This window comes from Phyllostomus hastatus, unplaced genomic scaffold, assembly GCF_019186645.2.
Source record: "Phyllostomus hastatus isolate PE091 unplaced genomic scaffold, TTU_PhHast_1.1 phas_scaffold_182, whole genome shotgun sequence".
NCBI lineage: Eukaryota > Metazoa > Chordata > Mammalia > Chiroptera > Phyllostomidae > Phyllostomus > Phyllostomus hastatus.
In genome coordinates this window covers 7,728,565-7,746,045 of record NW_025334013.1, presented here as the reverse complement: position 1 = coordinate 7,746,045, position 17,481 = coordinate 7,728,565, and the positions used below count along the sequence as shown (strand labels likewise).

The 17,481-nt window shown below is 53.7% G+C and overlaps 1 protein-coding gene across 6 annotated transcripts in view; it reads right to left on the bottom strand.

Moving 5' to 3' along the window:
- The window catches only part of PRDM2 (PR/SET domain 2), a 111,432-nt gene that overhangs the window by 22,937 nt on the left and 71,014 nt on the right, over nucleotides 1–17,481 (bottom strand). For 5 of the 6 annotated variants that reach the window (XM_045858538.1, XM_045858541.1, XM_045858540.1 and 2 more), the window contains 2 exons: nucleotides 15,271–15,381; nucleotides 6,511–10,903 (listed from right to left, as the gene is read on the bottom strand). In XM_045858538.1, coding sequence (XP_045714494.1) covers nucleotides 6,511–10,903; nucleotides 15,271–15,381 — 4,504 coding nt within the window. Of the gene's footprint in view, nucleotides 1–1,738; nucleotides 3,203–6,510; nucleotides 10,904–15,270; nucleotides 15,382–17,481 lie in introns of those variants that run through there. The other variant, XM_045858539.1, reaches the window with a different exon arrangement.

The window sequence follows — 17,481 nt, the reverse complement described above, 5'->3', positions numbered from 1 at the left end:
CAAGGTGAATTGCCCTTTAGGTACCTTTTTACGGCTCCAAGTCCGTCTGTTCAAAGAGGTGCGCTATCAAGTCAAAACCCACGCAGATAAAACATCACACGCACTACGCGAGCTGTGCTTTCGTGGGTCCCTGTGACGTTATTACGGCCCGTGCTCACCCAGATGCCCACACTCCGGTACCAAGCTAGAGGCGTCCTCCTGCCCACCAGCCTCTGGAGGGGCTGCGGCTCGGCGGCAGGTTTCGAAGGTGAAGAGTAACAAAAGAAAACAGGCCCCCGTGCCCCTTTAAGTTCCCTACTGGGCGGGGCTTCCGTCCACTGAGGTCAACGCCTAGGACACAGCCGGGTCACACTGTGCTCGAGAAACCGGTGGGATTCTGCGTTAACATCTAGAAAGTACTCGTGACCACCAAGTGGAAAGAGCCATCCGAGAGAGAGACCTGTCATCAGCCACACCATGACGGATGCTGAACACAGCAGCAGGGACACCAGGCTTTCGTCACCAGCTTTCAACATTTTAACGTTTAGCTTTTAATTCCTTAAAGAGTGAAAGCAACCGAAGCGGGCAGCCTGTTCCTGGTGAGAGGAGAGTCAAGTGACTTCTCGGGGACCCCTCCGCCGAGTCAGGACCCGAGTGCCGCGACGTTCAGCTCTGCCGCTAAGAGCCCGGCCTGCTCTTACAAGACAGACCCTGCCCTGCTCCCCAGTCCGTGGGCGGCTGAGAGCCTCCAGACCCAGCAAAACGACCTCCTCCGAGAAGGAGAACCCAGAGACCTCTAGCCACACCCACTTTCGGCACACTGGGAACTGGGATCCGGAAAGCAAAGGAACTGCCCGAGGCCGAGCTACCGGAGACCTGGACGCAGAAGGCTGGGAGGCGGGTGTTTGATGCCCATGGGCTGCCGGCACGGAGGGAGGGGTGCGGTGAGCAGACGCCAAGCCGGAACCCACCTCCTCCCAGAGCTGCGCCCTGTCACCTCGGGACACGCTGTCCTCAGGCAGGAGCCATGCGGGCTCAGGCCTGTTTCAGGGGGCCGCTAAAACAACGAACACTGAAGGCCACTTTGTACCTCCCTCTGACCTCTCCGGCCACCTCCCCCCAGCCTTACTCCTGTGTCCCCAGCTCCTCCCGCTGGGGTTCTGTCCTGGGAGGGCCGTAAAGCAGAAATGAGAGCATCTGGCCAGGAGACACGGATCCCGCCGGCAGCCTTCCCGCCCTCCCCTAAAAAGGAACGAGACACACAGATACGAAGCGGGAGAACCACAGGGCTCTCACGCAGGACTGTGTGAGAGTGCTGACACTCAACCATTTTCAGTCCGAAGATGGAACAGCAATCACGTACAAACTTACAACAGACGTTCCAGCCTCTTCGCTTCGTGCTCTGGGGATCCTTAATCATCACCACCCCCCGCCCCCCATTAGCGAGCACACAGGGAGCCGAGACCCTGCAGAGGAGGCGAGGCCGTTTGCAGCGCCACCAGCCGCCCGGCGTCACGGCTACCCCTCCCCCAGGTGGCAGGGGAGCCACCTGCACGGCGCGCTCAGTCGCCGCCCACGGGCGCGGGTGAAGGCTGCTGGGTGGACTCGCCACAGGCCCAGCAGAGCGCGTGGCTGGGCGCTCTGCCTGTCCGGTCCTCAGCTGCCCACGACCACGGACAAAATGCAGGCCTCTCACAAGCTTTTAGAAAGTTTTTATTGCTTACAATGATATAAAACGTATCGTTTAAATTTCCCCCTACTCATTAAGTGCTTGCTAGCGACAGCATAAAAAACCCTCAGTACCTCTGAGCTCAGCGACTCGGCTCCCGCTGGGAGGGGAGGACCAGCGACAGAGCGGCCCTTTCGCTCTGAAAAGGCCACGTGGGTGCAAATCAACGGACAACCCTTTTGTACGTCAAACTGTAAATTTTAATGTTTTCATTAGAATAGTCTTTCATATCATAACTCTCCGACAAGAAACAATAAAATAACTGACAGTAAACTCCAGTACAAGTACACTCTCCAGATTAACAACTCAAACAAATGTAAAATGTGAATCACATATAATACAATTGAAGCGTCCAAAACAATTTAAATAATTTTAAATACTTTATTTTTAAACGGCTACAAATGCTTTACATATATTTCAACATAAAAGTCCCCAGAACAGAAATGTAACAAAATGGGAATGATAGTGAAAGGGTTAAAGTGGCACAAATTCACCAAACAAGTATTAAAAACTACAAATTTTAAGAGGTAGATTACTTTCAAAGTTGAGAACAGCAACAACAAAAATGAAACCATGAAGAACCTAGCCGTTTCCCACCAACTCGGCCATGACTCGGGTGGAAGCGTACGATGCAGAGGGGAGGGGTGTGCTCAGGAGGAGGCCCGCCTGCGGTCTGTGCATCTCTCTGAGAGACTCGAGCGTGAAACCTGGTGCGCACACTCGTTTTTACTTGCACGCCGACACACGTCTTTACAGGCCTGTGACGGACGCCTCCTGGGCATTGGTATATTGCTACATCGTCTCTGATAATATAATAGTTATAAATTAGTGCCAGGTCATTGCTGGAGAGGAGGTCCATCTGGATACACACACACAAAACCGGAAGAGGCGTAAAAAAGGAGTCCATATCCAATCTGGCGCCCTCTCCATTATGCTGGCAATCTGCCTGTGATAAAGAAGCAGGCTAAGAGAGAACCTAATCGCCTCTCTCCGTCTAGAATTAATTTAAAAGAAAGGCATCAAGAGCTGGTGTGTGACCAAAACATCTAAAAAAGAGTGCATTCGAATTTGTCATCCCTGAAATCTACAACAGTCTATTGATAAAACAGAGAACTTGCTTCGCAAGGTTAAGTTCAAATCATTCCTTTCTCTGCGATGTGCCGACAACCAGGGCCACACTCACATCTGAGCGGCGGGTCCGTGAGGACGGCCCGTTCACCGAGCCGTCCCACAGCGCCCCCTTGCGTCTCGGTCACCCGGGGCCCAGCACCGGCAGCGGGCACCGGCGAAGCAGCGGGTGCCTGACTACCCAGGGCGGCGAGAGGCCTGCGGGCCATCGGTGTGCGTGAGGGTCTGAGTCAGCTTCACCTGGTCTTGCAAGCGTGGTAGATTTCGTGTCCTTGGTCGTAGTGCTTATCCTAAGTTGAGCATGCATTACCTTTGTTTAGTCAGTTAAGGTTTGGTTTGTGTGGGGGGCTTTCCTACAGGAAGTTCCTAGAAAATAAGAAAACTGGAGATAAATGACAATGCAACACAACCTTACACGAACTGACCACGTTAGAGAGACACAGTGAGCAGACCACACGACCGAACGTTGTTAAGACAGCAACAGATGGCTCCGAAGGTGCACGGGCCCGCGGGCCCGACCCAGAGGGCTCGTGCTGGCAGAGGCCCGGCCCCCTTGGAGTGGCGTGGCAGAGACGGACAGGTGAGGAAGTTAACACCGCTGTATTTCTTTAGTGACTCCTGGTGAGTGGGAAAACGTGGAGTTTCATTCTGATTCTCCACCTTCAGAAGGGTGTTTCTGACCGGCTGCCATGGAGAAAGAGCCTTTTACCAAAGAGCTGCTCTAAGAGGAACAGCGCAGAAGGTAAACGCACCTGGGGGTGCACAAAGACCAAGGACGGGAGGGAGGGGAGTAGAAAAGGTCTCTCTTTCCTTGTCTCTTAGTCTTCTATTCCAGCCCTCGGCGTCCACCCCCCCCAAGTTCGCTAGGGCGGGCTCCGGCTGCTCATGGGGGCAGGTGAGCCCGCCCTGAAGGGCACCTCAGAACGGAGGATCTAAAGATGGGCAGCGTGCCCAGCAGCCTCTGCCGCGCTGTGCTCAGAAGAGGATGTGGAGTCCCCGTCTTTTTCACACCCTGGCTGACACAACGGCTTATGCTCCTGGAAACGGCCAGTCGGCACGTCCTGCGGGGCCCTCTGTTAAACGGAAAGCTCTGCCTCCATGCGCATGGCTGACTGCAAGGATGTACTTGGAAACCGGTGTCCCAAGCCGGCCTCAGAGGTCCGATGCCTAAGTGCTAGGGGCTGGCTCCTAATCCCAGACTGTGACAACGAAACACAGGAAGAGGGTGCCTGCTGGTGCGATGGCAAGTCTGGGCACAGGCCACGGGGCACACGGAACGGAACCCCCGGAAACAGAGGGAGCGAGCATCTCTAACCCTGCGCCAGGCACCATCCCCGAGTAAGACCGACAAGGAAGACGGGACTGAAGGGAAACCGACTGCAGTCCAGCAACTCCTCGCCAGAGTGACACAACCAGCACGCACGCAGGATGAGACCTGCGCTCCAGGCCCTCATCACGCTCCCCGGCCCGAGTTCGGGAGCCCCGGCCTCATGCCACGTGCGCTCCCAGACACCAGAGACCACGGGGACCCCCTGAAGAAACACCCCCTCTCGGGTCTCAATCATCTCGATGATGTCCTGCACTTCACGAGTGTACGGTCACTTGTCAGTGGGCCCCTACACCAGACACACGTCCTTCTGGTGGGTCCACCACATGGCTCTAGCGACTCACACACAGAGGGGACAGCCACTGTGGATGCCTGCTGCTACTATCTGCCAGGGAGAACGACACTGTGTTCTTCCTATCTGATTCTGCGTTTCCTTTTAGGCCGAATTTCATTCCAGCAATGTAACCCTCGGTTAACTATCAGACGAAGCAGAGTCATTGAAATGAACCGGAGTAAACAGAAACACAATTTTACTGGGCACTCTGGTCCCTGTGGTCCCAAGGGTTCTTCAGAAAGCACTGGACGAGCAAGAGGTCACTACCTGAACGAGCTTCCTAAATTTATCGCTACTCAGAACTTCGCTCTACAGTATCTTAAGTTCTCCTACCAACTTTCCCCAACCGTGCGGCATAAACAGGGTGCAGCACGAAGTGACTCTCTCACGCCACGCTGGAGATAGGAGGGGACACGCACAGTGTGTTCTACAGCAGCAAACACCCGGGAGGCGTCCAGAAGTCCAGTCCGTAAAGAGGACAGCGCACTGTGGCTCTGTGCCCTTGAAGAGGAGCCAGAGTCCAAGAGCATCCCACTGCGGTGGGACTTCCAGAACACAGACTGCGTACCAGCAAGTACAGGTGAACTGCTACGAGCGGGCCGCTTTAAGGGCTAACAGACAGGGGTTCAAGCACATCCCACGGCCGGAGACCGAGAAGCTGAGTAAGGCCTGAGCGGTTCTATAGTACAGCTCCACGGCAGCTTTTCACAAACCGGGCCCTGCGCTCCGACAGCAAATCACTCCCATCGGCCACGGCTAACGGCTCTTCTCCCCGTCCCTCTTCAGCCCTGACTGCAGGCACGCACGCCGGCACCCAGAGCTCCACTGCATCAGTTGCGCACGGCTAACAGCGTCTGTGAGTGCCGGCGACCTCCCCAGAGCGGCAGTCCACTCCCCAGTCAACTCTAATTCTGTTTGCCTGAAACACCAAGGGTTTTCAGACACCGAAAGCTACAGCCAAGAAAGCCTCGAGTCAGGCAGCTCACCCTAAAAGCCTGAGACTGTGAAGTGTTTTGCAGAAATTCTATCTGATGATTACTTCACAAGCTTGACCTATAGGCAATTTTCAGCAGATAGTAGGAATTCCAAAAGAGTGTATCAACCAAGGTTATTTAAGTAGCTTAGAAATTTTGAGAAGTCAATGTGACAGACTTAACTAATGCCCTAGGTTTTGTGACACACAACACTCCTTAACGGAGGGAGGACACAAACCACAGTGAGATCACCTCGAGCACAGGGCAGCTCTGACGGCACTCCTGGGAACAGGCACCGACAGGCCGGGCTCACGTGCCCTGGGTGCCGGCACGTGCCGGAAGGCCCGCAGCGGCCAGGCCTCTCGGGGTTCTGGGCACTCTCCTCGCTCCTCCCCCTTTGGGATCGGGGCGCCTGTTTATCGCCCCAGGCCTAGAGACAGGAGGGGGCAGGGAAGGTAAGGCACTGAATGAATATGGCGTATTTTGTTCTAACCAACGAGGCAAGTTTTTACATGAAAACAGCAGAAGCAAGCGTGGATAATAGAAGCATTCCCAGTTACTACAACTGCGCTTGAGTCACAGAAATATCGAAGATGGCAATGCGGTTTTAATGACCTCAGCGATCCCTTACAACAGAAGAAAGCGATCTGTGATCCGGAAATAATGTGACACTGACACATTACCCAAGACTGGGAGGGAGTTTAAGAGAATTTCACCTTTCCCTGTAAAGGTGCTTCTGAGAGCTTTCCATGGTTTCAAACTCACTGCACAGCTGGCCCTAAGGGAATGGCACCGCTGTGAGTCCCAGGTCTGAGAGCAAAGCGGGGTGGCATCCATCTCTGCAGCAGCCAGGGCAGTGACCCTTCTTTACCTGCCTACAACTGAAGCAACGGCCACTTCCTTTAAGTGCTTATGTCAAAATCATACAGGAAAGGGGGGAAAAAAAAGCCATTGGGCAAACATTGTTTTCTTCCAACCGTCCTTCCCGCCCCCATGCTCTTGGGCCCTGCGCTCCTCGGCCCGGGGGGACACGGCTTACCTGAAGTCCTTCAGCTCCTGCTTGCTGCCGCCGCTGTCCTCCCTCCTGCTCTCACTCGGGTCGGCAGCAGCTGCCAGCTGCAGGCTCCGGGTGATGGGCCCTCCGCTGCGCTCTCTCGATTTTACATTGAACCGGTCTGTTCTTTTCTTACTGGCCAGGGCGGATCTGCTTTGCAGGACGGCCTTGCTTTTCTGCACCCTCACGTGCAGGCTCCGGGACGTCTTGCTCGAGAGCTGCGCAGAATGGTTCTTGGCCACGGCTTTGGGTTTCTTCCCCTCGGTGTGAGCTATCCTGGCCACTCTTATGGGGCTCGAGTTCCTTAAAGAGGAGCTTGGCTTCTTGGACTTCACTGCCGCTGCGAATCGGACATTCTGCTTGGACCTGAAGGACGAGGAGGGCAGGGCAGCCTGAGCCGGGCCCGCGCTGCGAGCTCTGGTCTTGCCCAGGGGAGCCTGCGAGCTCTGCATTTTGATCTCTGCATCCGCTGTCCGTCTGCGGCTGCTGTTACTGTTTTTGTCGCTGCTTGCAGATGACGAGTGTCCGCCTTTCTTGGATGAATGGGAAACTTTTTTTTTGGAAGGAGAGAGCGGTTTTTTGGGACAGCTGAAAGCGGCATGCTTGTTCAGGCTGCCGATGTACGTGAACTCCCTGTTGCAGTACGGGCAGATGTGGGAGGAGCACTCCGAAGCGTTCCTCAACTCGACCTTCTGCTTGGCAGATTTGGTTTTCTGCAGGATTGCTTTCTGGACAAGCTGGTTTTTTTTCTTCAATGCATTTAATTTGAGCTTATTGGGGGATACTTTGCTGAGCTCGACACTGAAGTTCAGCCTTTTGGGCTGTCCCATTCGTCTGAAGGTGTTTTTCCCAGAGTTATCCAAAACCACCACACCGTTTTTGGGTTGCACAGTTTGCTTCAGCGGCACCGGGTTTTTCTTCGGGGTGTACCTCTTCTTGTCGCTCGCAGAGGCACACGCCAGGATATGTTTGTGTAACTCGGGCATGTTGTCCACACCTTTGCCACACTTTGTACAGCGAATGGCAGTGCTGAAAGTCTGTGGAATGTTGTGGGTAGTGAAATTGGTGGCCGTCACCCCGATGCCCATGGGGTTTCGGTGGTGGTACTGAAACGGAGGTGGCTTAAAGCTTGGGTAATGCTGATTGAGGCCCAGTCGAACATCTGGATCTTTTGTCTTTATTCCAGAAGCCATTATTTTGATGGTTGTGTAAAGCTCTTCAGAGGAATCGTTGAGCTCCTCTTCCTCTTTAGACGTTTCTAAAGGGTCTTCCGGCAAACTCTGCGCGTGCTCCACGCGGGCCTTGCTGGGGTCTGTGAAGTTCTGCGGCCTCAGGGTGCCACTTTCAAACTCGTGGTGCGTGCACGCCTTATCTGGGTGGAGATCTCGCTGGTGCTGCTGCAAATTGCACAGAAAAGCAAACTCTTTTTTACACACTGAACACACAAAGATATTCCCAACTCCATGAAGCAAAAAGCGATGCTCTGACAAGTCAGTTTTAGCCTTAAAAAGCTGCACACAAAATTCACATTTGAAGGGCCACTCTTCAGCATGAACAGATAAGTGTTTGGTTAGATCTTTAATGGAAAGAAAAGGCGATTCACAGACATTGCAGACAAAGTTTTTGCTGAATGTTTCCTGAACGACATCGTGTTCAACTGCAGACTGGGGTTCTTCCCTGGGCTCTGTTTCTTCGCTCTCTAACTCCTCCTGCTTGAACGATATCATGGGGAGAGAGGCTTCCAGATTATCCCCGGAGGAGACGACGGATGACACTGCTGAGAGGGGAGGCGGGGAAGGGGAAGAGGAGGAAGATGAAGAGAAGGAAGATGAAGACGAGGAGGAGGAGGAAGATGAAAGTGTAGGAGGCCCCGGCGAGGCCGCGGACACGAGAGGCTCCACAGAAGGAATGGGAGACGCCGAGGGAGACACGGTGGGAGAGAGAATCGGGAGCGGGGACTGCGTCGTGGCGTTGGAGAGCGGGGAGGGACACGGACGAGGAGACGCCCCGGAAGAGGGGGCTGGAAGAGGTATGGTGGGAAGGAGTGGGGGCGGCGGCGTGGCAACAGTTAACACAGGAGGGCAGGGCGGAGGGGAGGAGGGGCGTGAGGGCATCAAGAGAGGAGGCAGCTGCCCAGAAGAAAGGGAGGGTGTCTGGAGGGCAGGAGAGGAAGGAGAAACGTCAGGTGGGGACTCCGCAGCAGGGGTGGATAAACTAGCGTCAGGGCCAGCGTCAGGTTCGGCCTGAGGATCTAGGGATTTACAAGGACTCGGGCTCCTGGTCGCATCTGAGGCGTTTTCGGCAGGCACGCCGATGCCATTGTACTCATTGAGAAGAACCTTCTGCAGCATGCAGGTGGTCGGCTTCTTCCTCCTGACCACGCTACAGGCCGGCTGCGCCACGGCACTGTCTCTGAGTTCCCGGCCTTCCGAGTCGCCGCAAGGCTTTTTGTGCACGCTGAGGTCTAACACGGACTCCCACGGGACCGGGGTCTTGGCTGCGCCCTCGGCCTTCTGCTTGACGCCACTGGACAGGTCCAGCGGCTGCTGGTTGCACACGTTGCTGTACGTGGAGCTGGACGCCCACTCTTTAGAGACCTTGTATTCATCAAAGCCTGGGGGGCTCACGGCCTCTCTCTCGTCTCTCCCAGACACAGTCCACACTGGGGAACTGCTGTGACTCTCTAATTTGGGCTTTTTGGAACCCAGAACCACGTCAGTCCACACTGGTTTGCCGTCGCTCTGCTTCCCGAAGTCTCGGAGGGCAGGGCTGTGCTGTGGAGAACTGGGAGGGGAGCTGGTCCGCCGCTTAAACCTACTCGCGGTCACGGGCAGCATGGACGCGGGAGCGGACACACAGACAGGACCCAACTTAGGGAGCTCAGCGGCCGACATCCCCGCGGGAGGAGTCAGTTTATCCTGGGTCTGGAGGAGCTGTTTGAGCTTGGATGACAAATACACGCTCTTCTCTTTGTGGAAAGACGCCACCTCCGCGGTGGGTATGCTAAGCGGCAGGCTCAAGGAGCACGAGGGGGCGGCGGGCTCAGACTCGGCCTCTGCTTTAATTTTGGGTAGCACGGGAGGACTGGCAGTTCTGCGTTTCTTGGACTCGCTGCTTGTGCTGCTGGAAGGCTCTTTAGGAAGATCGTCTGTTATGGAGACCTGCGTGGTCTTTATGTTTTGAGTGATTTCCACCGTGACTGGAGTGAGCAGACAGTTTATACCGTACAGGTCTGCCGAGTTGGATTCCATCTCGATCACATCACAGTTACTGGTGCTGCTGCTGGTCTGAATTTTACCATCAATGTAGTAATTTAAGTTTTCAGAAATATTGCTGGAAATATCCATGATGTACACGTCATCCCCCTCCCCTTCCTCCTCTGGTTCTGTGCTTGGTACGTAGACATTCTGGGCGGGCTGGGCCTGCTCCGCGGGCAGCGGCGGCTCTTCCAGGAGGCCGCCTTTCCTCCGCACGCCTTTGGGGATCAGGTGGCGCTCGTGAACTCGGCGCTGATGCCGTCTCATGTTGGTGTGAGTTCCGAAAACCTTTTTACAGTATTTGCACGGATGAAGCTCTTTAACATCTCCGTTCTCTTCCACGACAGAAGAAGTTGCTGTTTCTTGGGAGGCTTTCTCTGAGCTCACGAGCAGACAGTCTTGCCCCAGGCCGGGCGGGTTCGAGTCATCTTTCGGAGTGGCGCCGTCTCCAGACCCTCTGCCATCGGCGGGGTCTTCGGGCGGCTGTAGTGTCTGGCTGGGTTTCCGCTTCAACCCCACCTCGTGGCGACGCTCGTGCCTGCGCCGGTTGATCTGCGTGCCGAACGCCTTCCCACAGTACTTGCACCTGAAGGCGTGGCTCACCGTCGACACGTGGATGTGCATGTGGCGTTCGAGCCCCTGTTTGGTCGCGAACCTCCTCTCACAGTGCTGACACGGGAACATCGACGTCCCGAAGGCGTCGCCATTGGCCTCTTCCTGCGCCCTGGGGAGTCTGGGGACAGGCGCCACCTCCGGAGAGTCCTCCGCAGCTTCGTTTGAAACATTTTTTGGTTCTTCTAATAAATCTTCTAGCTTCTCATCACACCGTATTTCTGGCTCTTTCAAAGGACTTTCATTTGGCACGTCAGCTTCCTCTTCCCCCTCTTCCTCCAGTTCGTCATCTTCCTCCTCTTCCTCCTCCTCTTCCTCCTCCAAGTCGTTCACCTCACAATGTGTTGCTTCTAGCTGCTCGTCTGGCTCTGCCTGCGGCTCCCGGGCGGGGGACGCGCCGACTAGTTCCGGAAGCACATCCTGACAGACCCCCTCCTGCAGGTCGGCTGTCTGCTCGGCTGTCTGCTCGGCCGCGGAGGCGGAAGGCTTCTCGTCCTCTTCTTTGGGACCTGGAGAGCACAGGGAAGCAGAAGCACGGTGGTGAGGGCAAACCCAGGCGGGGGCAGGGGCAAATCCTGTCATTCAAGGGAGGTTATGATCAGCTTAATACACAACACGCTCACCGACCAAGTTGTACTGGACCGGAATCCATTTCATTCGTTCAGCGAACATTTACCGAGCACCTGCTGTCACCCAGGCAACACACTAGCCGCCGCGGAGACACACGTGAACCGAGTCACATGGAGCCCATACCCGCTGCTGTGTCTGGTCGCACCCGTACACGCACAGTTTCATTTACAGGCACTGTAGTGCTGAAAACCGTGGTGGGGCAGCTGGCACTGGGTTTCAGAAGACTAGCTGTGAATCCCAATTTTTTCTCATGATTCAAAACTGAAATAAGAAAATTGCCAAGTATATCACCAGATTCGATTCTCAGTGGTCTTTCTTGAATGATTCTTTCCTACCTTTCTGACTCAATCCATGTATTTCGAAGCCTGAACATTTTTCAGAATCATGTGATCAGAATTTTTTCAAGTAAGGTCATCTCTTCAAAGCCCGGGAAAATGAATAAGAGCTCAGGAGTCTCGATGCCCAGGAAAAGCCCAGGTGGTCGGGAAGGACTCGCTAGTCAGGCGACAGCTGAGCGGAGGCCTGAAGAACGTGAGTCACGCCGCCACCTGGGGGAGGAAGCCCTCTGGGCAGACGGCAGATGCGTAAGTTCTGAGTCAAGAACTTGTTAGATGTGTTCAAGGAAAAGGCTGTGGGTGAGGGAGGGGCTAGCGGAAGGCAGGGGAGTCGGGGATGAGGTCAGAGGCCAACTCAAACAGGACCCTGGAGACTGCTGGCCTCTATTCCGAGTGAGACAACGAGCTACCAGAGAGTTCTAACAGAAATAACTCACACCCAAGAATCACCTGAGCTGCTCCGAGGAAGACGGAAGACTCGCGGTGGATTCGGGTGGAGGCAAGGAGACGAGAAAGCTATATTCTCCAGGAGAAGGGTGGGGTGGAGGGGACCAGGTGGTGCGGGGAGGTGGCGGGGACAGTCAGACTCTTTGGAGATGAGCTGACAAGACGTGCTGGCTGCCTGCCTGCGGCAACAGAGGCGTCAAGGAGGACCCCGGAGCAGCCGCAATAACCCTGCTGACTAAGCGGCAGGAGACTGGGGGAAGAGCCGGTTGGGTCGGTGCACGCGCTGCAGGAAACCGGGTTGACCTGGATGGGCTCAGCTCTGCGGTCCCTAACAGGTATGCGGGTGAAGGTGCTCGGTGGTTAGCGGCAGCTGACTCATCAACAAAGGGGGGAGCCCGGAAACGTCCAGGTCCTCAGATTCAAAACAGCGTTTGAGACACGGGGCTGGACTGGGTCCCCTGGAGAGTGGATGCAGGCAGAGAGGTGGGCAGTGTCCCCCGGATGACCTCAGTCCTCAGAGGTCAGAGGAAAGACCAGTGAGGCGTCCGGAGAGCCAGAAGCGTGGTGGCCCTCAGGCTCAGTGAAGACAGTGTCAGGGAGGGAGCGGTCACTGCGTCCGGAACCGCTGCCGGGCTGGGTGAGACGAGGGGAAAGGAGAGGCGCCGTGACCGTGACAACAGTGTTAGTGAGGCCGTGGGGACACACGCCTGAGGGAGTTCCTAAGAGAACATAAGAAGGAGGGAGGGTCAGGGAGACTACAAGAGACTCTTTCAGGTTCAGCTACAAAGAAAAGCAGAGAAAGGGGATAGTGATTGAAAGAAAACACGGGGACAGCAGGGGGACTCTGGGGCCGGAGCTGCCACAGTGCCTGTAATGAGAATGCAGAAGGCCCTTTCCCCACACTGCCACCCGAGTCTCTGTTCGACCAGGCCCGCTGCACTGCGGTCACTGGGGGCTCGGAGAGGCTCTGCAGAGGCGGCGGAGCTGCTGGGCCCTCGCCTGGCTGTCGGCCAGCTCGCCCCACACTCGCCGGGCAAACCCTGACGCACGCCAGCACCCGGTGAACGGGCCTGCCGAGACCCCTACCCTGAAAGAGCTTCACCCGAACAGGAGCTACATGGAAGGAAGCAGGCAGCGCTGCCAGCACGAGTTCATGGTTGTGCTCGAGAAGCAGGAGCTGCTGCAGAAGCACACGGGAGGAACATCTTATGTGCCTCAGTTATTCAGGGAAGGCTTCTTAGATGAACCTGAATCTGAAGGTCAAAGGTAGAAAAGGAAAAGTAACAGGAGGAATCAGAACAGGCAGCACACTGTGGATCCTTTGGATTTACCCGGGGGCAATGGAGGTCCACTAAGCTGCTCTAGAGCAGGAGAATGCCCCTCTCATGAGAGATGGGGCTGCCCTGGGGATGCAGGGCCTGGGAAGAGACGTCACTGCAGGCAGAAGACGAATAACGACGCAGTGGCACCGGGAGGGAGACAGAAGCAGTGGAGGCAGAAAAAAGGTGGCCAGGCTGCCAAGATGAAAGAGGCCTGTCACAGACCTGGTGACCGGAGACAGGGGAGAGGAAGGGGCTAAAACGCCAAGTGTTCCGAGCTCTGCAAATGCAGGAGATGAACACGAACCCGACTGCTCAGCCCTAACCACCTGGCCGTTTCCTAGGCAGATCAGCCTTACTTTTACCCATCTGTTACTGTATCTACGAGCAGTGAGGCTTCTGTCTCTCAACAGAAACCAGCCTTCTCTCCCCCAGACGAATTTCATGAACTCCATGAGTTTTCCGCGAACTGGGAAACCGGGCATTTGATGGTGGTGATTTGTTTCAGATTAGGAACTAACTCCCTTTTCAAATACATGCTCAACACAGCCTCCCCGTGTGGCTAAAAAAAGGCTGGAATGAAACAACAGAAAATGAACATAACTTCTCTAGGGCCCAGAGTTCATTTTTGGTAAAACGTGTGGCTTTTAATGAAAAAAAAAAAAAAAACCAAAAAACAAAAAACTGTTTTCTTTCTCTGTGACTGGTGAACAATTCCAGATTTGGAGCTGTCCAGAGCCATACGATCTGAACCCGCACAGCCCTGCTCCCCAGGAGGCCCGCGCCGACCTGGTCCACACGCCCATGTGCTGAGCTTGAACGTTGGGGAGGCTTTGGGAACATGGGGGCGGGGGGGGGGGGCGGGTCCAAACCGCGGGCTTAGGCCGTTTTCAAGGATGTGCAGAACTTTCAGGAGAGGCTGACCACTACCCAGCACAGAACCAGTCATGTGACCGGCTGCTCCACAAAAAAGCAAACATTAAGTATCTTTTTCCATGGGACCTGATGTTCTAGCAGGAAAAAAAATAACCATCTTTTTGAGTTTTTTGAAGGGAAGATGGGACTGCTGGGTTTTCTTTTTTAATTCTGCCACTAAAGGTAGTGAGGTTCTTTAGTATTTTTGTTGCTGAAATAAATGTCCTAGCCACTCGGCTGCCGGTGGGCAGACCTAGTTTTATAAGGTTCTGGGGAATAAACGAGTCTATTCTTGCTTCATGAAATGCCACAGGAAATTACAATCCTTTATGAATGTCATTGCCACAGAAGTGCTCATAACATGGCTTAAGAGGAATCCAAAATGTCTTGTTGGATTTCCTCCCCTACAAATGTTTCTTGAAAGAGTCACGGGCCTCCATTTTGAAATCCGCCTGGACGACTCTGGAGCAAGCTCCAGTGTCTTTGCGTGAACCGGCCGCACGACACACGAAGACGGGGCCCCCTCCTCGGGAACAGCGCCAGTCTCCAGACAGAGGCCAGACCAAGCGATCCGCCTCCTGGACCAACTTCCAGCCCGTGCCTCTCGGAATTCTTACAGCACGAAGGGCCGGGGATACTGATCCTCAGAAAAACCAGGAAAAAGAAAGTTTGGTGGGGAGAAAGAGGTAAAACAGGAATTCAAATCCTACTAAAAAACACTTTTCATTCTGTACACTTTTCGTTCTGAAATATAAGATCAAGGGTGTTTGATACTCAAGGTACTTTTTTAACTGACGTACAAAAAACCCCTCAAGTATGTAATTTGTTAAGTACAGAGCCAGATACGACGTTCATAAGGTAAACACGCCAACGCACCCACTCCACAGATGGGGGACAAAGTAGTAACCACACCCGTCTGCCCCTGTCAGCCTGACTTCTGTCGCCATAAATTTCTTCGATGGTTCTAAACTTTGTGAATTATTTAGAAATGCAATCATACAGAGTGTTTCATCTTATTTTAACCAGGGCAGAATTTCGTTTTTAACAAGGAAGGTCTTCCATCATTTTTTGAAGGGGAGGCGGGATGTGGAGGGCTTGTAAGGCGCCTTCTTGCTATGTACTAGCCTTTACAGTTCTTGAATGAGTCTCAGAAGGGAGTTCCAAGGAGACAGGAAGCTACACTAACCGGGGTTAGACCCCTAAGCACACACGCCCCAAGCCCCAGCTTACCTTCCGCAGAATCTCTCATATTTGCAGGGGCGGAATCTGGCTCACTTGTCTTCAGCTGTGTGTCTTCAGTTTTGCTTCCTTTGTTTTTATTTTCCTGGGGCTTTTTCTTCCCTGGAAGACATGATTCAGTTATTTGTTCGTTCAGTCGTTCACTCACTATTACCCTGAGTTCCTGAAGACGACAACTGCTAATTCAATCCCAGCAAACTGTCTATCTCTAGGCGGCTATCGCTTCAGGCCCCTAAAGGAAGGAACACACGACGAACACAAATACTTTCGAGTCATGTCAGAGAAGAGGGAAAACCCACAGATCCGTATTTTTGAGAACCCTGGGCATAGTGCCCTCTTAGCTGTAACACCTAGCACACGAGTAAGAAATATACTCCAGAAAAGTTAACGAGAGTGATGCCACAGGAGAACGACAACAGCCCCAAGTTCTAAGACCATACACGTAAGAGGGACTGGCAGAAGGCTGGTTATTCATTAGAAGTGCACTGGGAAAAACAGCACGGGGTGACTCGGGGCCCGTGCAGTTCAGATATGACTGTAACTGTCACAGTAAAACCGCAGCAGCAGAGAGTCTGCTGACTGCAAGAACACACACGCACGACGGCCCGACGTCAAAGGCAGAGCAGTTACGAACGACTCACTGTCGGCTGGCAGGGCAAGGCACGCCGAGGGTCCTGAGCAACTCAGCGTTTCACTACCAATTCGGAGGCTGGAATTCAGAGACCTTAACTGAACGCCAAGCGACACCACAGTTCAGGAGGTAAGAGGAAAACGCAGCCCGTTTCTGACAAGCGGGAAGAGCGGACTCAAGTCACCAGCACACTGGGGAAGGATACACGGTTCTCGACAGAACTTCCTACGCCTGGACGTCCAGAAGTTCAGCCTCTGGGATTTAACCAGAAGCTGCCGGCCTTCTTTGCCATTTTTAAAATTCTAAGTTTCTCATGCCTGGTAGTTTTTATTTTTCAAGTTTCAGACTCAGACTCGGTTCCTATCACCCTGCCCCAACACTGTCCTTGTACCTCCGCAATCTCTCCTCGGCCCCCGGGCGTTCCCTAAGAGCCTCCAGCCACCTCCCTCTCCGGGCCAGACACCCTGGAAACCGCTGCTGGCAGCTTCCGGAAAGTGGCAATCTCCGTAACAGAGAATCACTACGGAACAGCATAATTAACCAAAATGTAGGTAAGAGATAAAAATTAAGACCAGAAACACAAAATATCACCACTGCAAAAATCATAATGGTTAAAAATAAAAACATCAATTACAATACAGAGCGAATATTAATCCTAAAATATATACCCAGATTTTGAGAAATATTTAGGAGGTTCAACAAGGAAAAAAGTACAAAATACTTAATAATCAGCCATTTAATGTTAGTCTTAAAAAGAAAATTCTAAAATACCATTTGAAACCTCTAATTCTTCGGTAAGAAAACCGGTTTTCTGCAACCATGTACGAGTTCTCTCGAACAATTTCTGAAAACGAGTCAACCCGCTCATTTCCAAAGGCAGCCGAGAAGAGAGCTTCAGGGGAGCCGCGTGCTGGTGGGGACGGGGGCAGCGTCTTCGGGGGAAAGGTAGATTCGTGTCTCCAGGTGGAAGGGTTATAAACCAATCCCCTCTGCAAGGGGCGAGGCCATGAAAACACGTCACCACTGCAAAAAGTCGCCTCCTTTCTCAAGTCCTTCCCGTCAACAGCACTATCTGATGATGACGACAGCTCCTGAGGAATCCCGTTGTGCTTCAGGGAACTGGGATCCTAACCTTTCGGCCAGTTTTCTGGTCTCCAGGATGACTCGTGCCCGGCCCACAGCAGACTGCTGGCAGCAGACAAGGCAAATACCAGCGACTGGCTGCTAAGGTTAACTGCTCTGGTTCTGCGGGTCGCGTCTCATGAGATCCAGGTAAGGCAGGGGTGACAAACTCATCTCCACCGGGGGCCACATCAGCCTCGTGCTTGCCTTCAAAGGGCCGAATGTAGTTTTAGGACTGTGTAAATGTAACTACTCCTTAACTGGGGGCAAGGAGCTCGGCACTACCGCCAAGTAGAAACAAGGTGCTGGGACGGATAAAACAAGGTGGGGGGGGTGGGGGCCTGTGTTCACCACCTGTGCTGTAAGGGCTCTTACTCGTCCTCAGATGCTTCATTCAAAAGTTACGTTCAGAAAAGTCTTCCCCTGGGTCAAAATCAGTGATTTGTTAT